Consider the following 26,794-nt stretch of genomic DNA (forward strand, 5'->3'; position numbering starts at 1 on the left):
TGAGATGGCTGGATGGCATCACTGACTCGATGGACGTGAGTCTGAGTGAACTCCGGGATTTGGTGATGGACAGGGAGGCGTGGCGTGCTGCAATTCATGGGGTCGCAAAGAATCAGACACGACTGAACGACTGAACTGAACTGAACTAGCTGTCACATGCATCAGTCTGCTGTCACCCGTCCTGGCCTGTCCGCGTGTCTGTCTCTGTGTCCCTCTCCTCGTCTCATGACGTCACCAGCCATAGGATAGGATTAGGGGCTGCCCTACTCCACTCGGTGACATCTGCAAAGACCCTGCTTCCCAGTGAGGTCCTATTTGCAGGTCCTGAGGGTGAGGACTTCTGCAGACCCTCCTGGAGGATGTAGCTTTTCCCCCCACGACATCCGTTGAGAACCAGGTTTCAGGGCATGGGCTTTGGAACTAGACAGGACTGTTATCCAACCTCAGCATCCTCGAATCTGAAGCCATATGAACTTGGGCCCGTGAACTTTTCTGTGCTGATGCAGACCAGCTCCCGATGGTGAGTGGGGACTGTGCTCTTAGGAGAAACACGTGAGCTCCTTGCTGGCTCTCCTCCCGCTGATGTGCTTTGTGTTATTATTTGTATTGGTCATAACTGTTAATAGAACGTGGTCAAAACAGGTCAAAACCCTCGCCAAAGAGGGTGAGATGTCAGCAAGAATGAAGCCGTGGCTGAGCTGGAATCTGGGGTGGGGGTTCCAGGGAGAGAAAGCAGCTGGAACCAGAACCCTAGGACCCTTCCTAATGCTGCTCTCCTTCACCAACCCCCACCACCCAGGAGGACCCAAGGGATTTGTTGCCCTCACGGGACAGGGTACTGGAGGGCACAGCGGGTGAGGAACAGGGAACACAATGGACCCTAGTGAAGGAGAATGAGGAAAGGACGCCAGCACCCGCTCAGACAGGAAAACGAGACTGCCCCGGGAGCTGGGAGTGGATGGAGCGGACCAGAAGGATGCCGGTCACACGTGTGGCCCAGGCAAGTGCTCTGTGCCCAGCTCAGCTGTTGCCAAGTAAATGAATTAATACTGCAGCTCCGTCAATCAGGACTAAACTCCTCTCCTCTTCACTGTGGCTCTGCAAAGTTCCAGGGATGGCGTGGCCCTCTTTCCAGGCCGGCTTCCTGGAAACCTGCAAACGGCTCCACTGCGCTGTCCCTCCTTCCACTCCATTCTTCTGACTGGGATTCATCTGGGGCTGTTCCTTTAACAGCACCTTTTGGTTTCTGGAAATTGAGCTGGCCAAGAAGAAAAGGGGCAAAGAAAGATGGTGCCTCGAATTCTCAAAATATCACCAAGTGGCCGCTCCCGGTTTGTCAGAGGGTCAGGAGCGAGCTCACTGGATCCTCTGCACCTTCTCTGGAGGGGAGAGGCGCTGGCTCTAAATGCACCTTCTTCTGGTCTGTTCCATCCACTCCCAGCTCCTGAGGACAGTCCCATTTTCCTCTCTGAGTGGGTGTTGGTGTCTTTTCCTCATTCTCCCTCACTTGGGTCCATTGTGTTCCCTTCCCCTGACCGCTGTGCCCTCTGGTACCCCATCCTATGAGGGCAGCCCTCTCCTCTGACCTTGGATGCTGTCTGGGGGTCCAGGAGCACCTGCACCCGCCCTTCTGATAAGGAAGTGCCCTTTGTGATGGAAAGGGAGGAAGGCCCTTATCCTCAGGATCCTTCCTTCCACAGCTTCTTCTGGAACCCCCACAGTGGTGGTGGCGGTTTAGTCGCTAAGTCGTGTCCAGCTCCTTGAGACCCCAGGGACTGTACCCCTCCAGGCTCCTCTGTCCATGGGATTATCCAGGCAAGAATATTGGAGTGAGTAGCCATTTTCTTCTCCATGTGAAGTTGCTCAGTCGTGTCCGACTCTTTGCGATCCTATGGATCCTACCAGGCTCCTCCATCCATGGAATTTTCCAGGCAAGAGTACTGGAGTAGGTTGCCATTTCCTTCTCCAGGGGATCCTTCCTGACCCAGGGATCAAACCCAGGTCTCCTTATTGCAGGCAGACGCTTTACCATCTGAGCTACCAGGGAAGCCCATGTCAGCCCTCAAATGCTGCAGCTTAAGGGGAGCCTGGTGGGGACCAGGGACCAGGGCCGGGGACCCCAGCCGTCTATGGGGTCCCACAGTCAGACACGACTGAAGCGACTTAGCAGCAGCAGCAGCAGCAAGGGAGAGGAGGGGCTTCCCTGGTGGCTCAGCTGGTAAAGAATCCGCCTGCAATGCGGGAGACCCAGGTTCGATCTCTGGGTCGGAAAGATCCCCTGGAGAAGGAAACGGCAACCCACTCCAGTATCCTGGCCTGGAGAATTCCATGGACTATATTGTCCATGGGGTTGCAAAGAGTCAGACACGACTGAGCGACTTTCACTGTCAAGGCAGAGGAGAGGCTGCCTCTGAGTGTGTGGATGGTGCTCCATCTTCTGTGGTATCTCTCTAACTTTACCAAGGAAACCCGCAGTTTAGAGGGAAGAGCTCTTGGGAGCCAGCCCACGATCCTAGTGGAGTACTGGCCTTTACCAACCATTCCTCAAACGTCGGAGGAACATTCAGGAAGCACCTCCTAGGTGCCAGTGACTCACCAGGATAAGCGATCAGAGAGACAAATAGGGTATTGTTACCTTCCCAGGGACCCAGGCGACCGTGATAGCATCTGCATCTGACTTTACATAGTCCTTGAGCTTAAAAGATGGGAATACCAGACCACCTGACCTTCTTGAGAAATCTGTATGCAGGTCAGGAAGCAGCAGTTAGAACTGGACATGAAACAACAGACTGGTTCCAAATAGGAAAAGGAGTACGTCAAGGCTGCATATTGTCACCCTGCTTATTTAACTTCTATGCAAAGTACATCATGAGAAACACTGGACTGGAAGAAACACAAGCTGGAATCAAGATTGCCAGGAGAAATATCAATAACCTCAGATATGCAGATGACACCACCCTTATGGCAGAAAGTGAAGAGGAACTAAAAAGCCTCTTGATGAAAGTGAAAGAGGAGAGTGAAAAAGTTGGCTTAAAGCTCAACATTCAGGAAACGAAGATCATGGCATCTGGTCCCATCACTTCATGGGAAATAGATGGGGAAACAGTGGCAACAGTGTCAGACTTTATTTTTTGGGGCTCCAAAATCACTGCAGATGGTGATTGCAGCCATGAAATTAAAAGACACTTACTCCTTGGAAGAAAAGTTATGACCAACCTAGATAGCATATTCTAAAGAAGAGACATTACTTTGCCAACTAAGGTCCATCTAGTCAAGGCTATGGTTTTTCCTGTGGTCATGTATGGATGTGAGAGTTGGACTGTGAAGAAGGCTGAGCGCTGAAGAAGTGATGCTTTTGAACTGTGGTGTTGGAGAAGACTCTTGAGAGTCCCTTGGACTGCAAGGAGATCCAGCCAGTCCATTCTGAAGGAGATCAGCCCTGGGATTTCTTTGGAAGGAATGATGCTAAAGCTGAAACTTTAGCACTTTGGCCACCTCATGTGAAGAGTTGACTCATTGGAAAAGACTCTGATGCTGGGAGGGATTGGGGGCAGGAGGAGAAGGGGACGACAGAGAATGAGATGGCTGGATGGCATCACTGACTCGATGGATGTGAGTCTGAGTGAACTCCGGGAGTTGGTGATGGACAGGGAGGCATGGCATGCTGCGGTTCATGGGGTCACAAAGAGTCGGAGACGACTGAGCGACTGAACGACTGAACTGAACTGAACTGAGCTTTTGGGAGTGCCCTTCCTCCTAGCCCTGTGTACACCTGTATTTATCCCTCTCAGTGACTCCACAGAGGGGAAACCGGGCTAGGAGCCCTGAGGGATTTTTATAGCAGCCTATGGACCTCAGGCGGGCCCAAGCCTGCTCCCTGCTTTCTGGAAAGGAGGCAGGACACTGCAGAAACTTATACACTGAGCGCTCAGTGTATCCTGAGTCAAGTGAGGCAGGGAGGCAGGAGGTGGCTGTTCGTGGGTGTGGAGAGTCCTGGGAGGCTTCACGGAGGAGGCAGCATTTGGTGAGCGCCTGGAGAGAGCTGACTGTCTCCAGGTGGACAGGTGTGGGTGGGGCCCCATTCCCACCGAGGAGGCCTGGCTGGATCCCGCAGGCTGCAGGGGGTCGGGGTAGGGGGCTGATGGTTTCTGATCAGTGAAATGAGGTGATCAGAGGTTTGGGTGAAGATAGCAGCGTGATCACTGAGATGGATGAATGTTGGAACGGTCCTGTTTATGGACCTGACTGCGCCCGGAAGCTGTCAGGAAGGCTGCCGTTGTGTCATGTCTTCGAGGGATGGAATGGGAGGCGAGAGGTTTCCAGCGTGCCTTCTTGGTCAGGGTGTGGGTGGGGGTGTCCAGGTGGTGACTGGGGCGGGGGGTGCCGCTCCCTGCAGGGAGGTCCTGTATCCCCCACCCCCAGCCACTGAGCCCACGAATCGGGCAGCCTGGACATGGGCAGTGAGTTGAGAGGGTGGCCAGAGCCTCAGGTGTGTGGATGCGGGAGACCGAGGTCTTGGGTGTTGGACCCTGGGTCCTGGAGCCAGGAGGAGGCGGAGGGAACAGGCCCCAGCTGGGAAGGGGCGGCTTTGCCCCCGGATGGTGGAATGCGTTTCTCTTTCACGTGCTCCCAGGACCAGTGGGTCACTGGAATGAGCAAGACCCCTCCCCCCGGCCTGTGGCCAATGAGTTCTGGGCCCCCAGGAGCGCTGGCCCAGGTTCTCTGCCGTCCTGAGGGCCGGGGAGAGGCGGGAGGGGCAGGATGCTTGAGTGGGTAGGACCTTGGTGGGTAGGAATGACCCTGACCCCAGGCCTCCATCTTCAGTGTGCCAGAATCAGGCATCCTTGGGAGTCTGGTCGCCAAGGAAACCTGGCGATGGGGATGCAGGTGTTCCAGGGAGGGAGCTACAGAATTAAGAGTCAGTCCTGGCGTCTCAGTGAGTTTTCAGGTTCTGACCTGTGAGGTGTGGAGGTCGGCCCCCTTCTGGCGCACAGATGTCTAGAGAGAACTGGGCGTCTGATTTTCTCCCTGCAGGTGGGAACCTCAGTTTGCTTTGAGAGCCGAGTGATTGTTCCATGCAATGCGTTTAGTCCATGAAGTGAGATGGTGTGACTCACACACACCGAGATGGAATTTCAGGTGAAGTTGCTTCAAGTGTACTCCGCACATGAACTTATTCTGTCAGCTTTACAGGTGAAAAAAAATTTTTTTTAACATTTTCACATGTAAAATTTTTTACATGAAAAACAATTTTGGAGCCTGTTTTACATTTCTTTATGAAAATAAGATAACTGAGCACAATTGACTTTCCAAGCATTTCCCTATGGGTAACACTTTCCCCTTTAGAGCGCTTGATATTATGCAAGCAACATTCACTTTTTTGGTGAAAATGCTTTGGAAGGAAATTGTGAGGAGGGTCATGTGGGCCCATGGAATTCACCTGTGTATTATTTTGGTTGTCTCCTCTCCCAGAAAGGCTACCTGCTGGGTTTTTCTTCCAAAGACAGGTGGATTCAGTTAGGAAGTAACAAATATAATCAAAATACCAAGAAAATACTGATTTTTTTAGGGCAGAGTTTCTAGCTTCAATACCACAGACATCTTGGGCTAGATACTCTTTGTCATGGGGGCTATCGTGTGCAGTGAGGTGTGTTTTGTGACACGCAGCCCCTCTCTCTACTCCCAGTGGTGACAGCTAAAACATCTGCCCTCTGCCAGATGTCTTCTAGGATGGAAATCTCTCTGGATTGAGAACCAGTGGTCTAAGTGGACTGTCTGTTCATGCAGATGTCTCTCTAAGACAGTCATGAGAAATGTTATCAGCTCAACACGTAAGTTTTTCTTAGGGATTAGAAGACAAAGTAGAACAGATGCCCCCTGTTTCTGGAACAGACGTGGCATTTCCCAACATGCTCTTGCTTTCACCTTAGTCACTTTTGTTCATACCAGTCTCTGGAGGTGCTATCAGCCTCTTGGTACAAGGGTTTCCAAGGTGAGCTCCATCTCTCAAATTGTTAAGACGTTTCCCCTCAGAATCCTTCAAGTGCCACTTTCCCTCGTTTCTAGAAGGGCACCCAGAAACATGTCTACTGTAATCCAGTCTTGGTCATTTGCTGGGAACAAATAACACTTAGATGGAAACCGAAGGATAATGGAACTTGGTTGCTTGTAGCCTGACCACTAGACGGGGCTGCTTCCTCAGGCTCCACACCCTGATGTGCCTGGCCCCGACTATACAACTCAAAACCCTCAGAAAAAGTGCACTCGGGGGTGGGTCAGAGAGCTGCAGGACATGAGCGCGCCTCGTGGGAAGAGGCATGGTTCTTTTAAGAACCCAAACTGTCTTCTGAAGCAGAGGACGCGGAGCACGCCTCCTTCACACTGTGTGCCGTCTGCGCACACGTGCCCGTGCTGCCTGAGCAAGGCTGGACCGAGGATGCACACTTTGTTTCAAAACTGCGTTCTGGCAGCTTTGTGACTTTTTCCCTTTCTCCAAGTGTTTTCCTTTTTTTAATTGAAGTATGAAAAAGTGAAAGTGAAGTCGCTCAGTTGTGTCCGACTCTTTGTAACCCTATGGACTGTAGCCTACCACGCTCCTCTGTCCATGGGATTTTCCAGGCAAGAGCACTGGAGTGGGTTGCCATTGCCTTCTCCAGGGGATCTTCCTGACCCAGGCATCGAACCTGGGTCTCCTGCATTTCGGGCAGATGCTTTACCGTCTGGGCCACTGGGGAAGCCCCAGTTGAAGTATAGTTAATAATGTTAGTACTGGGTATACAGCAAGGAAATTCAGTTATATATATATGTATATACACACACACATACCTATACTTTGTTTAGGTTTTTTTTGCATTGTAGGTTCTTACAAGATACTGGATATAGTTCCCTGTGCTATATAGTAGGTCCTTGTTGTTTATCTATTTTATATAGTAGTGTATCTGTTAATCCCAAACTCCTAATTCCACCCCCACCCCTTACCTTTCGGTAACCATGCACTTATTTTCTGTCTGTGAGTGTTTCTGTTTTGTAAGGAAGTTCATTCGTATTTTTTCTTAAAGATCCCACATGAGTGGTATCATGATATTATTTGTCTGTCTGATTTATGATAATCTCTAGGTTCATCCATGCTGCTGCAAATGGCGTGATTTCATTTTTTTTGACTGAGTGATGTTCTGTTGTACCACATCTTTACCCATTCATCTGTTGATGGATGTTTACGCTGCTTCCTGTGTCTTGGCTATTGAAATAGTGCTGCTATGAACACTGGGACACATGCGTCTTTTCTAATTAGAGTTTCTGGCTATATGCCCAGGATGCGATTGCAAGATCATATGGCAACCCTGTTTTTCGTTACTGCTCCTCCATACTGTTCTCCATAGTGCCTGCGCCACTTGCATCCCCACTGACAGGGTGAGTTCCTTTTTCTCTACACCCTCTCAGGCATTTTTTGTACTTTTGGATGATGGCCATTCTGACTTGGGTGAGGCAATACCTCATCGTAGTCTTGATTTGCATTCCTCTAATAACTAGTGATGGTTAGCATCTTTTCAAGCCATCTGTACGTCCTCTTTGGAGAAATGTCTGCTTAGGTGGTCTGCCCATTTTTTGATTGTTATTGAATTATATGAGCTGTTTGTATATTTTGGAAATTAGGCCTTTGTTGATCACATTGTTGGCAAATATTTTCTCCCAGTCCATAGGCTTTTCATTTATGGTTCCCTTTGGTATGCAAAAGCTTGTATGTTCGACTAGGTCCCCTTTATTTATTTTTGTGTCTTGACAGACTGACCTAAAAAAAAAATTGGTACTATTTATGTCAGAGAATGCTTTGCCCATGTTCTAGTTTTATGGTGTCATGTCTTGTATTTAAGTCATTTTGAGTTTATTTTTGCGTATCGTGTGGTGTGTTTGAACTTCATTGATTTACATGCAGCTGTCCAGCTTTCCCAGTACCACTTGTTAAAGAGATTGTCTTTTCTCCATTGTGTATTCTTGCCTCCTCGGTTAAGACTGACTGTGTGTGGATTCATTACTGGACTCTCTATTCTCTTCCACTGATTTATATGTCTGGTTTTTTTTTTTTTTTTTTGCCAATACCAGACTATTCTGATTACTGTAGCTTTGTAGTAGAGTCTGAAGTCTAGGAGGGTTATGCCTCTAGCTTTGGTTTTCCCTTGGTATTGCTTTGGCAGTTCTGGGTCTTTCATGTTTCCATAAATTTTAGTATTATTTTAGTTCTAGTAAAACATTTGTTCTAGTAAAAAAATGTCATGAGTAACTTGACAGGGGTTGCATTAAATCTATAGACTACTTTGGGTAACATGGCCATTTTAACAATGTCAATTCTTCTAGTCTAAGAGAATGGGATATACTTCCATTTTTTGAATCATCTTCAATTTCCTTTATCAGTGTTTTATAGTTCTTAGTGTATAAGCCTCCCACCTCCTTGGTCAGGTTTATTACCAGGTATTTTTTAACTTTCTCTGATATTTTGTTGTTCTCCAAGATTTACCATTAGCCTAAATCACAAACACTACTGTTTCTATGGGGAAAACATGCAAAATCTCTTTCACATTTGGCTTATTAGATGAAGAAATTGACCCCTAGCATAATAAAATATGCATGGAAATTTTAAATGAAATGTTTTATTTAATAATGGAGAGATAAAGTTTATGAATCAAATCATTAAGGTTTTATTTCCTGTTGATTTAAAAAAAGGATAGGAGAATGCATGTTCTCCTTTATTTGGGGAGAAAGATCTACGTGGGAAATTGCATGTAGGATTTTAATTAATGTGTACTGAAATACAAAGTATTTTAAAGAACTTTAACAAGACGGCAGATAGTAAGATTTATTTTAAGTTTTCAATCTGAAAAAAACAACAACCCCAAAACAAAAAACCAAACTATACTCGTGTGTGTGTACACACACACACACACACACACACACACACACACACAGTGTCAACATTTTCAGAGCACTTACACTAGGAAACATTTTGTTTCTCCTCAACCATATGACAACATTGTATATGCCACAGTAAAATTTACAAAACAATCGCATCAGCAGTCATACAGACATCATGATTTTCATGTCAAAACACAAGAAAAAAAATAGACATCTTCCGGGCACTTTGTTTGCAGCCCTGCAGAGCAGGTTCCCACACAGGCTGTTAGAAACATCAGCTTTTAAAACCCAATAGTGGCTCTCTGAGAAGTCTTATCCTTTCCAGACCCTAAGTGAAATGACGAGAAATCTGCCCTTTTAATGCAGCAACCAATGGTTTATTCATGGGTATGGTGAAGTTTACCCACCAAAAAGATGTGTAAAAAAACTGCATGAAAGTAAAAAATAAATAAAGCTGCTGTAAGTCAGCCTTGTTTTACACTGTGGTTCAGAACGGAACACTTAAACGTAAGACCATCATTAAAATTTTATAAAGTAAATTATTTATATTCAGATTACAGCTAGTCAACAAACTGAATGAAAACAAACTGATTTGGTAAAGGTTCAGAGACGCTCACACTCAGCAGTGCCGCTTCGCCAGGACGCGCTCCGGCCGCCGCGGGCAGCGGCGATGACGGGCCGCTGTTCCCACATAAGGCACTCGTTCTCAAGAGGCCACACACCTGCCTTATGTCATGCTGCCTGTTAAGATACCAGTGACTTCTTTAACATGAAAAAGAATAAAAACGCAGGACACAGTGCACTTTAATGACATACAGCATTTGAAATCTTTCAGACGACGGTCTGAGAACAGTCTTTTAATGCAAGCTTGAAATCTTCAAACACATACAAGCTTTCTCTTTTTATGCTTCATGTCAACATCACTGGGAAAAAAAAAAAAAAAACCATCGCTAAACCCTGATGCCACACGTCCTCAGCCACCTTTGCTGTGTTCATCGCGGTCCGTGTTCATGAGGCAAAGCGTGACCCAGCATCTTTGTTCAAGTTCTCCTGCGAAGGCTCCTCCGCTCACGGGGGTCACTCGGCTTCTGTTTGCTTCTGTTTGGCACCTGCCAGGAGACGGGAAATAGAAGTTTCAAAGCAAACGTAAAAATATGTTGCCGCTGCAGCGGTCCTAGGTGAGCACAGAGGTGGTTCTCCACCCCGTGGCTCCTACCCTCACCTGCAGAGCCTCACGAGTCGTGGGCGATGAGCAGGTGGATCCAGGTTCCACTGCCCTCCGCCCCTGACACTGCTGCGGCATGCCTTTGTTCCGTACTGCATACTGTAACTCTAACTGTGCAAGCTTTAATTTGAAAAGAAGAGGGTTTTGCTGCTAAAAATTTTTTAAAGAAATGTATATTTAAGTTTTAGTGAAGGTGCAAAGTACTTCCGTTGTATATACTTACAAAAAATGTGGAAAAAAAAAAGCGTTGTAACATGTTTACAGTGCCTGCACCTAACACCTACTCTCATCTGGCCAGGATATTTCTAAATGGGTTGGGAGCGGGGAGCTGCTTTTTTTTTCTTTTTCATTACAACAGCTTCTCTGTTTTCTCATCAGACACTAGAAGACAGTTCACTTTGAAAGAGATTAACAATCTATAAAAATAAGGGGTTAAAAGATTGTAGCTACTGCCATTGAGCTGTTGACTCACTGGTTGCGTGTGTAGATACTTAAGTTCACTTGAAACATCCGAGATAAGCCGGGCAATGAACTAGAGCTGAAACTTTTTTGAACAAGAGAAAATGCCAATTATCAAATCAGTATCCTTAATGGGGAATTGTGTCCATTATCCAGTGAAAAGAATAACTACTGGTAAAAGCAGAGACATTATTTTGCTGACAAAGGTCCGTCTAGTCAAAGCTATGGTTTTCCCAGTGGTCATGTATGCATGTGAGAGTTGGACCATAAAGAAAGCAGAGTGACGAAGAACTGATGCTTTTGAATTGCAGTGTTGGAGAAGACTCTTGAGAGTCCCTTGGACTGCAAGGAGATCCAACCAGTCCATCCTAAAGAAAATCAGTCCTGAATGTTCATTGGAAGGACTGATGCTGAAGCTGAAATTGAATAATTCGGCCACCTGATTCGAAGAACTGTCTCACTGGAAAAGACCCTGACGCTGGGAAAGATGGAAGGCAGGAGGAGAAGGGGCTGACAGAGGATGAGATGGTTGGATGGCATCACCAACTTGATGGACATGAGTTTGAGCAAGCTCTGGGAGTTGGTGATGGACAGGGAGGCCTGGCGTGCTGTGGTCCATGGGGTGGCAAAGAGTTGGACACGACTGGGCGACTGAACTGAACTGCCCTTTTATTCACATAATAGTGGATGATTTCAAAAGCATCTCTTACTCATTATCCCACAAACACCTACCCTGCTCATCCTGGGCGTGGGGCCTCGCTGTGCAGTTTCAATCAGGGTACAGATCTCGGCAGGGACAGGAGGCCTGTCAGCTGCTCATTCTGTAGAAGGGGCGGAGGCTGCAGAGGGGAGCCGCGAACTGGCCTATACTCTCACAGCTCCAGGGGAGAGCGGGCGGAGAGCAGGCTTGGTTGCCCAGATGGGACCTCTAGTCTGACACTCCCACCACACTGTCTGGTCTGAAGAAGGTGCTCCCTTCATTCCAAGAGAGCTCTGCCCCCAAGGCTCATGGATAATCCAGATACTGGGAGGACAGGGCACGTCCTTAAATAAACAGTGTTACATCCACTGCGGAGAAGGCAGTGGCACCCCACTCCAGTACTCTTGCCTGGAAAATCCCATGGATGGAGGAGCCTGGTAGGCTGCAGTCCATGGGGTCGCTAAGAGTTGGACACGACTGAGCGACTTCCCTTTCACTTTTCACTTTCATGCATTGGAGAAGGAAACGGCAACCCACTCCAGTGTTCTTGCCTGGAGAATCCCAGGGACGGGGGAGCCTGGTGGCCTGCCGTCTATGGGGTCGCACAGAGTCGGACACGACTGAAGTGACTTAGCAGCAGCAGCAGCAGCAGCACATCCACTGTACTAGAAAGAACTCTTGATTTGACTGCCTCTGTCTTCATAACGCTGCGGCTAAGTCACTTCAGTCGTGTCCGACTCTGTGCGACCCCATGGACGGCAGCCCAACAGGCTCCCCCGTCCCTGGGATTCTCCAGGCAAGAACACTGGAGTGGGTTGCCGTTTCCTTCTCCAATGCATGCAAGTGAAAAGTGAAAGTGAAGTCGCTCAGTCGTGTCCGACTCTTAGTGACCCCATGAACTGCAGCCCACCAGGGTTCTCCGTCCATGGGATTTTCTAGGCAAGAGTAGTGGAGTGGGGTGCCATTGCCTTCTCCGTCATAATGCTATTTCTGTGTTAACATACATTTCAAATCCAGCTGTGGCCCAGGTTTCCTCCTTGCATTCTCATTAACACTGACTTGCATCAGTGACTTAGAATTTCTGAAAAAATCCAATCTGGATGGAAATTTAAACTAGCCCAGATGAACATTCTCATTCTTTTGGTTTGTGATGCCAAGGCACAGAGAGGATAAAGAATTGCTTACTGTGAATTTGTGATGCACAAAGAATCTTGGCCTCGGGGACAGAGGGGAGCTGACGTTTGGCCTGACTCTGCCCGGCAAGCTGTGTGCCTTGGCCCAGGGCCAGCCAGCTAGAAAAGGGGTGTCTTTTTCTCAAGGTGCCAAGTGATGTGGCCGTGGGGATGAGCCTGAGTGGAGGAGAGTCCTTTCCCTAATGTGCATGGAGGGGCTGTAGAGCTGATCCGTGAACATATGGAGCCAGGGCACTGCATACAACTTGGCCTCTGTACCCATGATTCCACCTTGCATCCTTGGTTCTGCCTCTGTGGATTCAACCAGCCATGGGCCACGTGGGACTGCAGTCTTTACTACTGGAAAAACTCCACGTAGAAGTGGACCCATATTGTTTAAGGGTCAGCTGTACACCAGCGGAACCACTCTCTCCACATTGGTCCTGCTTCCTCACTTTATGGTTTGTCTATGAGGTTCGTCCACTGTCAGATACAACTGTGCGTTCATCATCCATCCGTTCTATCAACGGACAGAATGCAGTCTGTCCATTCTTGCGCTCAAAGATGTCTGGGTTATTCCCAGTTTTAGGTTACTGTAAGTAATGCTATGGACGATCTCACACTCTTTTAGTCCTTTTCTCATTTCATGACTATAGAGATTATCATGAGCCACAAAAAAAATGAAATCCTGCCATTTTTGACAACGTGGACGGATCGTTCACTTACTTCAGCATGGAGGAAGACAGGAAAAGATAAATACCATTTGATTTCATTCATGTGTGGAATCTTAAAAAAACCCCAAAAACTCTGAGCCAAAACTAACAAAAACCCGTGGAGAAGAGAGGACTGGTTTCCAGAAGGAGGGGGACGGGGGCTGACATGGGGGAGGGGTCAGCTGTATGGTGGTGGGTGGACTTATAGGCTGATTACTCATGGTGTGTGCAGACGTTGACCTCTAATGCTGTACTCAAACTTGTCTTTAAAACGAAGTTTTCTAATGTCTGAGATTTGAAAATGACTTCGGCAAGCCTCATCTCGAGGGGTTCTGACTCAGCATACGTAGGCTGGGCCCCTGGACTTCTCCGACACCGGCCGGGTGCTGCTGCCGCTCTGAGAGCCCCTCCTCCCCGGGCATGTCCCCACCCTCCAGGGCCACGCCCCCGCCCCCGCCCTCCTGGCTTAGTGGGGTCTGCTTCCCACTGGTGGTGGGGGTTCCTTTAGGGCGGGTATCTTCAGCTGACAGGCCAACTGTAGAAACTAGTCGTAGCTAGTCTGATTAATTTCTGAACTAAAGGAAAATCAATACCCCAGCAAACGCAAATTTTAATGTTTAACTTGGAAGAGTTCAAAGGGCACATCATTTACTCTCAGGCCTTGGCCTTGATCTGTGAGGCCTGAGGCTGGGCTCTCTGTAAATGCTTAGTACAGTAGATGGGCAAGGGGGCGGGTGGGGGGGGTGGTTGTTTTAGGACCCATCTAGTAAACATGTGGCATGGCAGAAACACCAGCTTCTCTCTTCTCAAGACCCCTCCCAAGTCTTGCAGGCTCCCTGATTGTGACCTGAGGGTTTGTTAGAGTGGATCTGGGAGAAAATGAGTTCAGTCACCAAATGTCATTTGGCAGTTAATGTAAATAACTATTGCTGCTGCTAAGTCGCTTCAGTCGTGTCCGATTCTGTGCGACCCCATAGACGGCAGCCCACCAGGCTCCCCCGTCCCTGGGATTCTCCAGGCAAGAACACTGGAGTGGGTTGCCATTTCTTTCTCCAATGCATGAAAGTGAAAAGTAAAAGTGAAGTCGCTCAGTCGTGTCCGACTCTTAGTGACCCCATGGACTGCAGCCCACCAGGCTCCTCCATCCATGGGATTTTCCAGGCAAGAGTACTGGAGTGGGGTGCCACAGCCTTCTGCAAAATAACTATTAATACACTATTAATGGAAAAGTTTGTGCAGCTCATTTGTTTTATATGCTCACTACTAGTAAGTTCTTTTGGAAGGGTGAAAGGGAAAGTGTTAGTCACTCATTCATGTTCAATTCTTTGTGACCCTGTGGACTGTAGCCTGCCAGGCTCCTCTGTCCATGGGATTCTCCAGGCAACGATACTGGAGTGGGTTGCCATTTTCTTCTCCAGGGGTTCTTCCCAACCAAGGGCTTGAACCCAAGGATGGTTTTAATAGATAGGTCCCAAAGAATTTCCTTCCTGATTTCCAGTTAGCAGCCCTAAAAACAAAGTGAAACTGTGGAGCTCTTTTTAAAGGAAAAGGCTATGATGAACATGGCAATGAGTCCTTGATTACTGAAGCACTCTGGGTGTTGACAGGATGCTCTTAGGTCAGAATACTTTGTATAAACTTTTCTCTCTCAAGTAGGACAGTGAAACTTCAAAACCACAACAAAAATGAAAATGCTTGATGAAGTACTGTAGAGAAGGCTGTGGCTGGCAGGTGCTAGGGAAGGGCTTACTGCTTACCCCCACCCCCTGCCATGTACTTACAGCGAAGGGCAGACACTAGCATTTATACCTGCGGGGGTGAGTATCAGGGCCTGCAGAATATCAGACAGGGAAATGATTCCCACGATACTATCAGCTTCATTGACGACCACCAGCCGATGGACCTGCAAACGAGAGGAGGGGAGGCCCCACGTGTGAAGCTGAAATAAGTCAACTTTTAAAATGAACCTTAGAAAGAAAATCTTTCAGGTACTATACAGTGAATAACAACAACTAGTGGCTCAGATGGTAAAGAATCTGCCTGCAACGCAGGAGACCTGGGTTTGATCCCTGGGTGGGGAAGATCCCCTGGAGGAGGACATGGCAACCCACTTCAGTATTCTTGCCTGGGGAATCCCCATGGACAGAGGAGCCTGGAGGGCTACAGTCCAAAGCATTGCAAAGAGTTGGACACGACTAAAGCAACTTAGCCCCATGCACACAAGAAACATTGGCTGGCTATGTCTGGCTTGGTTTTCTATTTTCAAAATATTAATATATGAAAGATACAACTCAAAACAGGAAGTGTAATAGTAGCTATTTCATGTAGCTATAATCTCTTAAACAGTTTAGGTTTTTTTACCATTGTACTTTGGTTTCTAATAACTATCAGATAACTGTTTTACATGGGAGAGAAGTCCAAATAAACAGCAGAACTAAAAGGTCACTATGCTTAGATTATTTTTCCTCTTTTCTCTATGAAGTTCATATATTAAGAATAACAGAGGATAATCAACTATAATACACTGAAATAAATTACATTTATGTCCTGTTTTCTACTCGAAAGCCTTTTATAAGTGGACAATGTTTGAGGTATTACTGTAACAAGGTGTCCTTAGGAAAGAGAGAGAGAGCATAGAGCTTCTCTGATGTATGAGCTTTAGGATTCAGGCCTGAGGCAACCACATGCCGGTGGGCAGCTTGGAGATTCTCTTCCCCATCCTGACCACGGAAACCCTGGCTGGTGCACAATCAGGGGGTGGGGCGCACAGGAAAGAGATGGGAGGGGGGAGGGGAATCCTTTTCAAAGTCTGTCTTGAATGATACTGTGTTGGTGACGCTTCTGACATCATAGCTTGCTTTTAGGTTAAAAAGGAAATTACTCTGTCATCTTAACCATGCGAATTGTACATTTCTTTTAAAAGCTCCTCTAGAACAACTTAGGTTCTTCAATCATCCTGTGATATAACAGTTATCTATTAACTGTGATCATAAATTGATGCTTGACAGCTAGGGTCAGAGAATGCTTTATATTCTATACTAGACACAGTTGATTGTTAATATTTAATAATGATAAATGACTCTTTTGAACTACTAAAGGTCAAGAGGAAACCATTTCACTTAGAATTAGTGGCACCAAAAGTATTTTATTTGTTGATGAGTCTAAACGTACAGATGTTCCTCTTCTAAAAGCTAGTGTGATATTCGTCATATAAATAAGCCAAATCACGGCTGATACATACATCGCTGATGTATACCCTTCTCCTAACAAAAATGTGTCGAAGCTAAAAACTAGTCTTTGTCCCCAGTTTTCAGCTTCAACATATTTTGGTGGAAAATAATTAATGAGGAAAAAAGTCAAGATGGGCAACTTGAGAAAACTTTAATTACGTCTTTATTTTCCTCAATGACCTATTTCATAGTACAGTGAAATTTGTGTTGCTCACCCGATGAACTTCCAGGACAAGCCAATCACTTTCTTCTTTCATGTGACAGTAACACACGCTCGAACAGGGGTGTGGGAACACGCAGGAGTGTTGGCATTCCCCACGTCCTCACGTCCCCGGAAATAGCCGTGTCAATACTGGGGTGCAAGTCTTTCTAGACTCTGCTTTGCATGTGCGAGTCACTTTCACACAAAAGATTACACTTTATATTGGCTTCTCCTGGCAATACATTGTTTTTCCATATCAATAGCATCCTCCTTTAACATGACCCTTAATCATTATAAAGGAGTCCATCCTTTATAATGGATGGATGTGGTCCATTGTCCTTTTAATTATACAGGGATTTCTTATGATCTTCAAAAGGCACATAAAAAGAACAATAGAAAGCTTAGATGTATTCCTAAGCCACTTAAAGCCCTTTGGAAAACTAGTAATGGGTATTAAGTTCAAGTAGAAAAAGGAAAGCCTTCATGTTAAGGCTAGGGAAACAGGGTAAAAAGCCTTGTGGTTGCAGCTGGGCGTCAGCCACAAGGACAGGGCACTGGGGGTCTTCACACACATGACACGGGCAGGGCCGGTGGACCTGGGCACCACTGGCTGCTGGACAGGGGCTCCAGACTCCACACCACTTCACAGGTAAGATTCAGAAAGCAGGCCAAGGTCACCTGCCATGAGCCTAAAAATACTCAGGCACTTTTCTTTTTGGCCTGAGTCCTTGCATTTAAATAAAAATCAGAGCAGACTTATGAATGGCTTTTGCCCGGTTAGGGGTTAGGAGGAACAGTCATATCGATGCTTCAGTCCTAAAGATTGATAAAGAGGGTAATTTCCTATCCCTAACAAGAAAGGAAAGAAATTTTCTGAGGGTGGGTTTAATGCATTCGATACACTATGGGGGTGATCCTGCACATCTTTTATTTAGAGTGTTACGCAAAGTATATGAAAAAACACTTATAGGCAGTAAAATAAAAGGGGACATGAGGCTGAGGGTCAGGAGATGGACTGACCATTTACGGTTTAAATCAGGAAAAGACACACTGATGGGAAGACAATTACTCTAACTTAGTAAAAGATCAGAACACAGTTGTACCGACTTAGTTAAAACCATATAATTACATCTATAGCTTTAAATTCACTAACACCCTAAGGAAACTTAAAGCTCTTGGGACTTCTGTTTTCTTAAGTTTTAAAACCACGAAAGTAGCCTACCCATTTATTTGATTCGGCTATGACATCAGGCCTTATAAACTGAATTCAGTGGCCATTCACAGAGGACCTACTAGGTGGCAAGACATCACAGATGACCTACTAAGTGCCAAGACACACGATACGCTCTACAGCAGGAGACTGCTGCGCGACTGGACTGGAAGGCTGCCTCGGGCTGCTCCTGTGACTGGGATTCCTGGGGCCCTGCTTCCTAGTTAGTGCCGGTGGAGGGACGGAGGGAGGGAGGGGGAGGGACGTGTGTGTGTGTGTGTGTGTGTGTGTGTGTGTGTGCAGCCGCCTCACCTCCGCTCTCACGATTCTGTCTACGATGGTCTCCAGTATCTCCAGCTTGCTGCACTTCACTACACCCTCGAAATACTGCGACCGGTGCTGCAGGGCCTGGGTCACTGTGATGTCTAGGTTGTTGTACGTCTTTTCAGCAGCAAGGTTCTGTAATCAAGGAGCAGTGAATTACATCCTCTTTCCATTCACATTAATGACCAGAGTACGTTCAGAGCAACCTGATTTTTTAAAAACATTAATGTTTATCTTAATTTAGTACCATGGTACTGGCTTAACACATGCCTTGAGTACTGTTATTTCATCATCCTATCAACAGTAAAGCTTGCAAGGTATGCCTTTATTATGAAGCAACTGTGTTCAATTCTGACTGTGTGACCTATGGAAGATTCCCCCATTCTTACCCAATAGGGTTCTTTTCTTTTTTTCAATTGAAACATAGTTGATTTACAAGGTAGTGTTACTCTTTGGTCTACAGCAAAGTGAATTAGTCGTATGTGTGTATTTTTCCATACAGGTTATTACTAGATCTTAAATATAGCTCCCTCTGCTCTACAGCAGGGTATTCTTCATCTATTTTATACGGTAATTTGTATCTGCTAATCCCGAATTCTAATTTATCCCCCTCCCTCTTACTCTACAGGGTTGTTCCTTGATGTATAAAGTCTTTGGAGAGGTGGACTAACATCTGCCAAGGGCGAGAGGTGCCCAGGGCTGGGGAAGGAGGTTTCTGCTAGGAAGGCTGGGGGTGGGGAGCCGTCAGGACCAAGTGCTCGTGGAGGAAGTCCTACAGATGTGAATGGATCTCAAGGCTCTGATTAAGCTTATAGGGGTCCCACCCAACCAGATTCCAGTAAGCCTGTTTCAAGGTGTCTATTACGTTAAACAGAATAGGATGAAACACAGGGGTTTGAGACAGCTACAAAAGAATACTTAAATGCTGCAGTCAATATTGTGGCAAAAAAAAAAAAAAAAAAGATGTGCATGTTTGGGGCTATCAGAGTTTCAGTTCCCTTTCTTAGAATTAATGTAAAACTCTAAGGAAATGCATTTAAATGAGTGGGGTGGGGAGAGAAGCACCAAGTGGAGGGGTGTAGCACCAAAATCCATCTAGTACATTTAAACCAGGGAGTAAAGAAGATCTTTATATAATGCTATGTAATAGGTTTCCTGTCCTCTTTAGAACAGCTATTGCCAGTCAGCAAGTAGTGGGCTATGTGTGCCCAGGGAGCCACGTGTGTACCAGGCCCATGCCTGTCGGCAGAATGAATCACTATCTCCCACACAGAAACACGACCCCTTAATACACACACACGCTACAGTAACGGATAAGCCATGGCTGATCTGAAAAACAAAGAATTATAAGATGCTGCTAGTGTGTTGTTCACTGCTAAACCTATGAACAAATTACCAATAAAAGTACAGTTATTATGGGGGAGTCTGTGGAATTCTCTGATAGGATCCTCATCCTCAAATAAGCCAAGAATTATTAAGTTAGGAAAAATCACAAAACCAGAGTAATGAATATGCATCACAGGCATTCTAGATGACAGGTTTAACAAAATTAAAAATACTTACAATTACATCAAATTTGGAATAAATATCTACAACTTTTCCTAAAAATAAAAATATATGTTAGAAAAAGTCTTAAAATAAGAAATAGCATTTAATATCAATCTTAACTAGATAATCACTGGGAATTAAATACTGCTAAACAAAATAAACTTGTCTGTTTAAAAACAGATATGAAATCCTATCTTCATGGAAAATAGGATTCTTATTACCCTGAGTGCTCCCTGGTCTAAGTTTTCCTTTTCCCCACGTATCTGATACACCAGGTCATTTAACAATAATTTTACCCTAAGCGGGGCTTCCTTAGTGGCTCAGACAGTAAAGAATCTGCCTGCAATGCAGGAGACCCAGGTTCGATCTGTGGGTCAGGAAGATCCCATGAAGGAGGAGACGACAACCCACTCCAGTATTCTTGCCTGGAGAATTCTATGGACAAAGGAGCCTGGTGGGCTACAGTCCATGGGGTCTCAAAGAGTCAGACACAACTGAGCGGCTGACACACACACTCCACCCCAAGGAGATAACAGGTATGGCCTGGCACACAGACCTGACTCGTCCACCACAGGCAAGGCCGACACTCGTCTTTCCACGAAAACATTCAAGGCTTTAATGATGGGAGTGTCTGGGTGTATGAAGGCGATGTTATGGTAGGTCCCGATTCCAAGTGCGTCCAGGTTCTGCTTCATGAAGGCAGGCTTTGGCATATCAGACATCTAGGCAGGAAGATAATACAGACGCTCAAGAGCCGAGACACTCCTTGTTAACGTTCACATGTCCACACTTGATGAAAAACTATGTGCAGCAAATTAGTCTTTTCTAGAAATCTACCCGAAATCTGAATATGAAAATGTTACATATACGGACTGTGTCTTTTGTTCAAAACAGCCTGTATGTCTAAGCTTCTATTTAAGTACTTAGTAAATTAATATGAAAATGTTACATATAAGGACTGTGTCTTTTGTTCACAGCCTGTATGTCTAAGCTTCTATTTAAGTACTTAGTAAATTAATATGAAAATGTTACATATAAGGACTGTGTCTTTTGTTCACAGCCTGTATGTCTAAGCTTCTGCTTAAGTACTTAGTAAAGCGCTGGAGAGCACTACCATTTTCTCCTGCTCTTCATTCACTGGGAAGTGGACAGAAGGGAACAACAGCTCTGTTTGGATATTAAGGCCCATCAGCCACCAAGAATCTTTTAAAATTAATCCTGTTAAATTCGTGGTTCTGCTGTCCTCTTTAAGTAGCAGTTACTAAGAAGCCACACGCTTCCAAACCCGAAGTGTTGGATGGTGGCTAGCTGAGCGGCTAAGCCAGTTCTCACCCCATCCCACCTCTAACATCCCGAATTCTCCTTTGGAGGACTCCAATTTTTGTCTACGAGGAACAAGAACAAGCCAACCAAACAGAATTAGAAGAACATTTAAAAGTTAACTTTTCTTTTCACGGGCTGTTTTAGAGGAGGAGGGAGAAGTCAGAAGAGAGAAGCCTAGGGTCACGTTTGACTAAAACAAAACAAGGTTCTATGGTTTCAAAAATCCACCTTTTATAAAGGGCACAGTTGATTCCGTCCTCCTGGTGTACCTTATAATTATCAGGAAAAGATGAACAATTAGAAGAAACAAAATGTTCAAGTCAAAGAGTTCATCAATATTCAAATCATGAGAATCCTAGAAATTTAGAGAAAAAAAAAGAAAGGCCTATTAGGTCACCTAGCCCATCTCGATGCAGGATCACTAACCCCTGATCCACACTGTCCACTCGGGCTAACGGGCAAATGTCTCCAGGGGCAATGCTACTGCTTCTGAGAGAGTGCTTTCAATTCAGTAAAAATCAGGCTTTAGAATTCTTCATTTTTTATCTGGAAATTCCTAGCTGGACATTCTAACAGCATGACTGTAATGATCACATTGGCCCAAACAGAAAGCAGGACCGGCAAAGGCAAACTCCTCTCCTTTGTATAGAAGAGAAAAATGGCCCAAGGCTTGCCTCCAGCTGTGGGTGGCTCTTCCTCAACAGCGCGGGGTCCAGGTCTGTGAGCCAGGCGCCCTGAGGGCTAGGACCTGAGCTGCCTCCCGAGGGGGCCAGGGGCAGTGAGGGCTACCGTGGCAAAGCCACACCACCTCGCTGAACTGTATCGCTTACGATTTAGATGAGTAAAAACACCTACCTGAGAAGGGTGGTGGGGGGGATCAGGCTTATGTGAAGTGCCTGACACAGCGTCAGTGCTTAATGGTGTTTGGCGCTCATGATTCATATTCTTTTTAAATGATGACTTTAAGGGGGACAAGGGCGAAGGGCCTGGCCCACCCTCTGCCGGGGTCCTGCCGGAGCTCGGAGCCAAGGGGACTGCATCCAGCCCAGGGCGGACGGGGAGTCTGACCATCAAAATCCCTGACTCTGTAGTTCTTCCCTGGACTGTCTCTACCAAACTTCATGCCTTTTTTTTTTTTTGTAAATTAACTCTTCTCCTTCCTACTTTTTCTATGCATTTAAGCATCAAGAGGGTTGCACTTACACAAACGTACTAGAACACAGGGCTGGTCTGATGGACAAGGCGTTCCTCCCAGTCTTAACTAAACTCCGTGCTGCTGTCTGGCAAGGGGTTTGTGGGGGGCAGGCAGGTCCCAGGAGCAGCAGCTGAGCTCTTGCATGTCACACCAGATGCTACACTACTTCCTTATCTGAAGCTGGAGGGAAGACAGCAAAGCTAACCTCATGCAGATTTTACCTTCTTTTAAAGAATGATTCTTAATATGATCTCTTCTGAACCAGGAATGAGGCCGCCTACTGGTTCCAGTTGACCAATTACTTATAACCTCAATTTCAGTGCATGTAATTAGAGGGGAAAAAAAGATTAAAGCCCTTCTGTAAACACTCTGGTCCTCTGAGCCTCTTTTTAACACTGCGAAGCAAAGAGGTTCTATGTTTTTACTGATTATGAAGCCATCTTATTTCAAACACAGTTGAAAAAGCCTACAGAAAATATAGCCCTCATTTGGACCAACATGGTATTCTCTTGGTCAAAATTTTATTTGCTTTGGGTTTTTTGCTGCACTTATAATAATAAGATAATCCGGGGGACAGGACTTTTTGAATATATTTCCAAAACCATGATACCAATAAAGCTTCATAAGGCAATCTGGCTTGCTATCTTGTATAGCAGTTCCTTAATTAGACTGACCTGCAAATTGCTTTATGTCCCCTCATTTCAGGCGATAAAAATATTCTTATTTAAATAGAGAACTCCAAGTGTTTTTACTATTTTGATACTTGCGATAAAAGGGGATTGCTTTTTAATTGGAATCAACTTTGAGAATGTGCAATTCAAATAGCAGTGAGATGAGAAACGGAAGTTTAGAAATGGAGACCTCAAAGCTAACAAATTTCTTCTATGAGGGTAACAGGGAGCCAATTTACTTGAAGTAAATTAGTTAAAGCAGATGCAACTACGTCTTTAGAAACACTAAAAACTACTTACAAAAAGCTGGAGGAACTTGAGGATTCTTTTGTGGGTAAGTATATAAAGTGCATTCCCACTGATGGGGTCAATAACTGGCAATCTGTGGATTTTATTTTTGATCAACGAGTGCACAGCATCGAAGAGGCTGCGGGAAAAGCCATTACAGTTGTTAGGAGGCTTTAAAGAAGCAGCAGAAACCTGTGGACCACCCCTGCTTTCAACGCATCCTCAGTGCCTTTCAGTAACCATTATCAAGAGGCTGATAGACATTAAAGTGTTCTGGAAAAGTTTTAGACTGCAGACTTCAACAAAATTTTTGATCTTCCACAATCGGGTGTTAATATAAAACCTCAATCCCAAATGTAAACCACAAACCTCTAGGAGAGCAGGTTTTTTTTAACAGCAGGGTTGATGCTTTCGAGAAATGACAGAAGCTAACCTCGAGGGAGGCTAGTGGACAACTCTGGTAACAGAGGGCGCTGTGGTGGGCTCGGCGAGGCTGCCCTGACTTCACTCACTGGCCGCTTCCTGCTCTGGCCTCTCCTGTGACTGCAGACAAGGAGGGGGTGCTGGGTGGAGCTGCTTTTTTAGGTCTTGGAAATAAAAATCAATATTCCACCTTTTCTCATTGTGTGTGTGTGTGTGTGTGCGCGCACGCTCAGTCGTGTCCTCTTTTCAACCCCGTGTGTGTGTGTGTGTGTGTGTGTGTGCGCGCGCACGCTCAGTCATGTCCTCTTTTCAACCCCGTGTGTGTGTGTGTGTGTGTGTGTGTGTGTGTGCACGCGCGCGCGTGCGCTCAGTCGTGTCCTACTCTTTTCAACCCCATGGACCGTAGCCTGCCAGGCTCCTCTGTCCATGGGGATTCTCCAGGCAAGAATACTGGAGTGGGTTGCCATTCCCTTCTCCAGGGGATCTTCCCAACCTAGGGATCAAACCTGGGTGGCCTGCATCAGCAGGCAGGTTCTTTACCATCTGAGCCGCCAGGGAAGCCCACCCTTTTCTCACTGGAGCACTAGTTTTACGAATTGCTTTTAGACGAATGTAGAGATGTCTCGGAGCCATTTCTAGGAAGCCTGGTTGGTTCCACACGTGTGGCCAACTTCCTGGATCTGTGGTTTGATGTTTGTCTTTAATTTTGGGAAGCTCCTGGATCCAGAACAGTGGGAGGTCTAGCGGGATGGCCGAGGGCAGCCCTGCCTCTGACCACCTCTGGGCCAGTGCCTGAGGAGGCTGACTGCTCAGCTTCAGTGCCCGTCAGAACCCCTGGGGGAGCTACGTAACGCACATTCCTGGGCACAACACCCTCCAAAGGCTGGTCTGCGAGGCTCAGCGGACAGCTCAGGGGTCGGCAGCTCTAAGAACTAAACAGCTCCCACACTTGGCTTCTGTTGCAGGCGATCTGGATTCCTGAGCTGCTTAGTATGACCACCTTCTAGTCCATCACCAACCCTGTGGACCGACAGTGGTGGTGATTTCCACTGTCTTTTTAAGTTTACCAAATTTAATACTGAAGGCTGGCCCCCATCTAGACAAAAATAACCTGTCACCCATGGTCACAAAACAGATGAATCTGAATAAATGAATGTTTTCAAAGGAGAAAAACTTGACATGTTTACCTTGCATCTGGAGATATATTCACTAAAGGCTTAAATGTTTCTTGTAAATAAAGCTCTGTATTTATAGAGAGAAAATATGTAATTAGTAACATAGTTGCTATTTGTAATTTTAACTTAATAGTTAAAAGAGCCTTCCATTTACAGATAATGATTAGAAGGATTAAAAACCCAAACTGAATTAACTTACTGAAAACTATTGTGTTAATGATAGTTATGGTTATTTTAAACAAGTTCCACACTGTTTTTCAGATGGTGCCTTTGTGGAAAAGTATTTAAAACCCATGTCACCATAGATATTGTAAAAACCAGAAAAGTCAAGAAATCTAGCAGAAGAGCAATACCAGCAGAGGTCACTGGAATATTACCAAGTCATGATCACCCTCAAGAAATGAAGCTTAGTATGATATCCTCTAAAACTAATTTTTATAAGTTAAAAGATAAAAGCTGTAACAAACTTTGTTCTTTAAATGTTACTAGGTTTTATTTTCTAGACCAAAGCTCAGATCTACTGTATCTGGGGATCTTTGTAATATGTAGAAATCATCTTTGTAAAGATAAACTGTAATTCATTTGCTTTACTGAGGTTTCTATAGAGAAGGCATTCAAGAAAATCTTGACATTATTATTACTACCAAGTGCCATGTAATATACAAAACATAAATATACTTAAACCTTGGTCTAACATAACTTAAACAGTAGAATTTATTAAGAAGTATCTGTCTTGGTATTAAAATATATATTCACTGCATAATAGGCTAATATGTGGATTCCATGTTGACTTACTTGGGTTTGGCGTGATAAAGCCACCATACATCAAATATATCACTCAATGAAACTTTCGTACAGGATTAAAAGAGGCCCAGCCCTTTAGAGAATTCTAACGGATGTTCAGATTTTGCAGCCAGTCTAAAGGCTGCTTTCCAAGCCAAGCAGATAATGGGAAGTACAAAGCTAAATTTCAGATTTAAATTAAAAAACTACCTCCAGCGGGTCCCTCTGTTTCTATCCACACGCCACCCTGAATACCTACAAAGGATCCCTCCTTAATGATGCCCACCCCGGCTCCTCGCTATGCTATTCCTGCTGACTGCTCCTTTGCCCTTGCCGTACCAAACCCAGCAAGACAGGTCTCATTAAAGACAACAATTTCACGGCCCTGAAATTACAATTTTAAAAATGACTCCGTTTCAGAAAAGGGTATTGTGATTATACACAAAGAGGGTGAGATCCAATGTTGCAAAAGAACGCAATCTTAAAGTTATTTTCTTGCGATTTAATTCAAATCATCAAATCATCTAGTCTAAGGTTCATTTGTTCCATGTTTCTACATGATCTGCGAAGAAATCACGGTCGGATTTAAGTAGGAACAGATCCTTGCTTTAGTTAATTTCAGGCGTTCCTTTTGTGCATTTTCTATCCAAAGACAAAGATTTGGGAGGTAATACTCAGTGGTGAATGGTGGCCCCACTGAAGGGCGGAGACTTGGGCATTGCTCCTTATTCATCTACACCCCAGGCCCATAGAAAGACTTGCTGCAGGTTCCTTGTACACGTGTACCGAAGAGAATGGGTAACAATTACAGTCATAAGGCATACAGTAGTGTCAAGATTAAGGTAGAAAAGAAGGTTTTAATTAACATAGTAGATTATAAAGTGGAAAGAAGAGGACCTGTGAAATTAAAACATTTTACATATGAGTAGAACATTTTTTTCCTGTTATTAAAAGGATTTTTTTAACACTCAATATTGCTTACCCCTCCATGTTTCAATCTTATGTTCCTCTAATTCATAAATCTGTACCTAGAAATAAGGAAAATTTTTATTTGCAAATGTTAACATATACAAGACAAGGAAAAATAGAAACTACTATCTCATAACTACTGCTGAGTCCCATAATTCAACAGATGGAAACAAGTGAGGTAGTTCAGAAACGTAGAAATATAAATGAGAGACATAAAGTGTGCTCTACATTTCTTTGAAGACAAATGTATAAATTTAAAACATAAACTAACATGATA

General features: G+C 45.3%; 1 protein-coding gene across 14 annotated transcripts in view; it reads right to left on the reverse strand.

Moving 5' to 3' along the window:
• Positions 1-8,837: 8,837 nt before the first annotated feature.
• Positions 8,838-26,794, reverse strand: part of PRKAG2 (protein kinase AMP-activated non-catalytic subunit gamma 2) — a 308,173-nt gene continuing 290,216 nt past the window's right edge. For 13 of the 14 annotated variants that reach the window (XM_042249294.2, XM_027969032.3, XM_060414912.1 and 10 more), the window contains 8 exons: positions 26,531-26,576; positions 24,778-24,832; positions 23,180-23,306; positions 20,247-20,412; positions 19,706-19,743; positions 18,131-18,277; positions 14,986-15,079; positions 8,838-10,016 (listed from right to left, as the gene is read on the reverse strand). In XM_042249294.2, the coding sequence (XP_042105228.1) occupies positions 9,985-10,016; positions 14,986-15,079; positions 18,131-18,277; positions 19,706-19,743; positions 20,247-20,412; positions 23,180-23,306; positions 24,778-24,832; positions 26,531-26,576 (705 nt within the window). In that variant the 3' untranslated portion in view covers positions 8,838-9,984. The remainder of the gene's footprint in view (positions 10,017-14,985; positions 15,080-18,130; positions 18,278-19,705; positions 19,744-20,246; positions 20,413-23,179; positions 23,307-24,777; positions 24,833-26,530; positions 26,577-26,794) is intronic. The other variant, XM_060414910.1, reaches the window with a different exon arrangement.

Source organism: Ovis aries, chromosome 4, assembly GCF_016772045.2.
Source record: "Ovis aries strain OAR_USU_Benz2616 breed Rambouillet chromosome 4, ARS-UI_Ramb_v3.0, whole genome shotgun sequence".
NCBI classification, from domain to species: domain Eukaryota; kingdom Metazoa; phylum Chordata; class Mammalia; order Artiodactyla; family Bovidae; genus Ovis; species Ovis aries.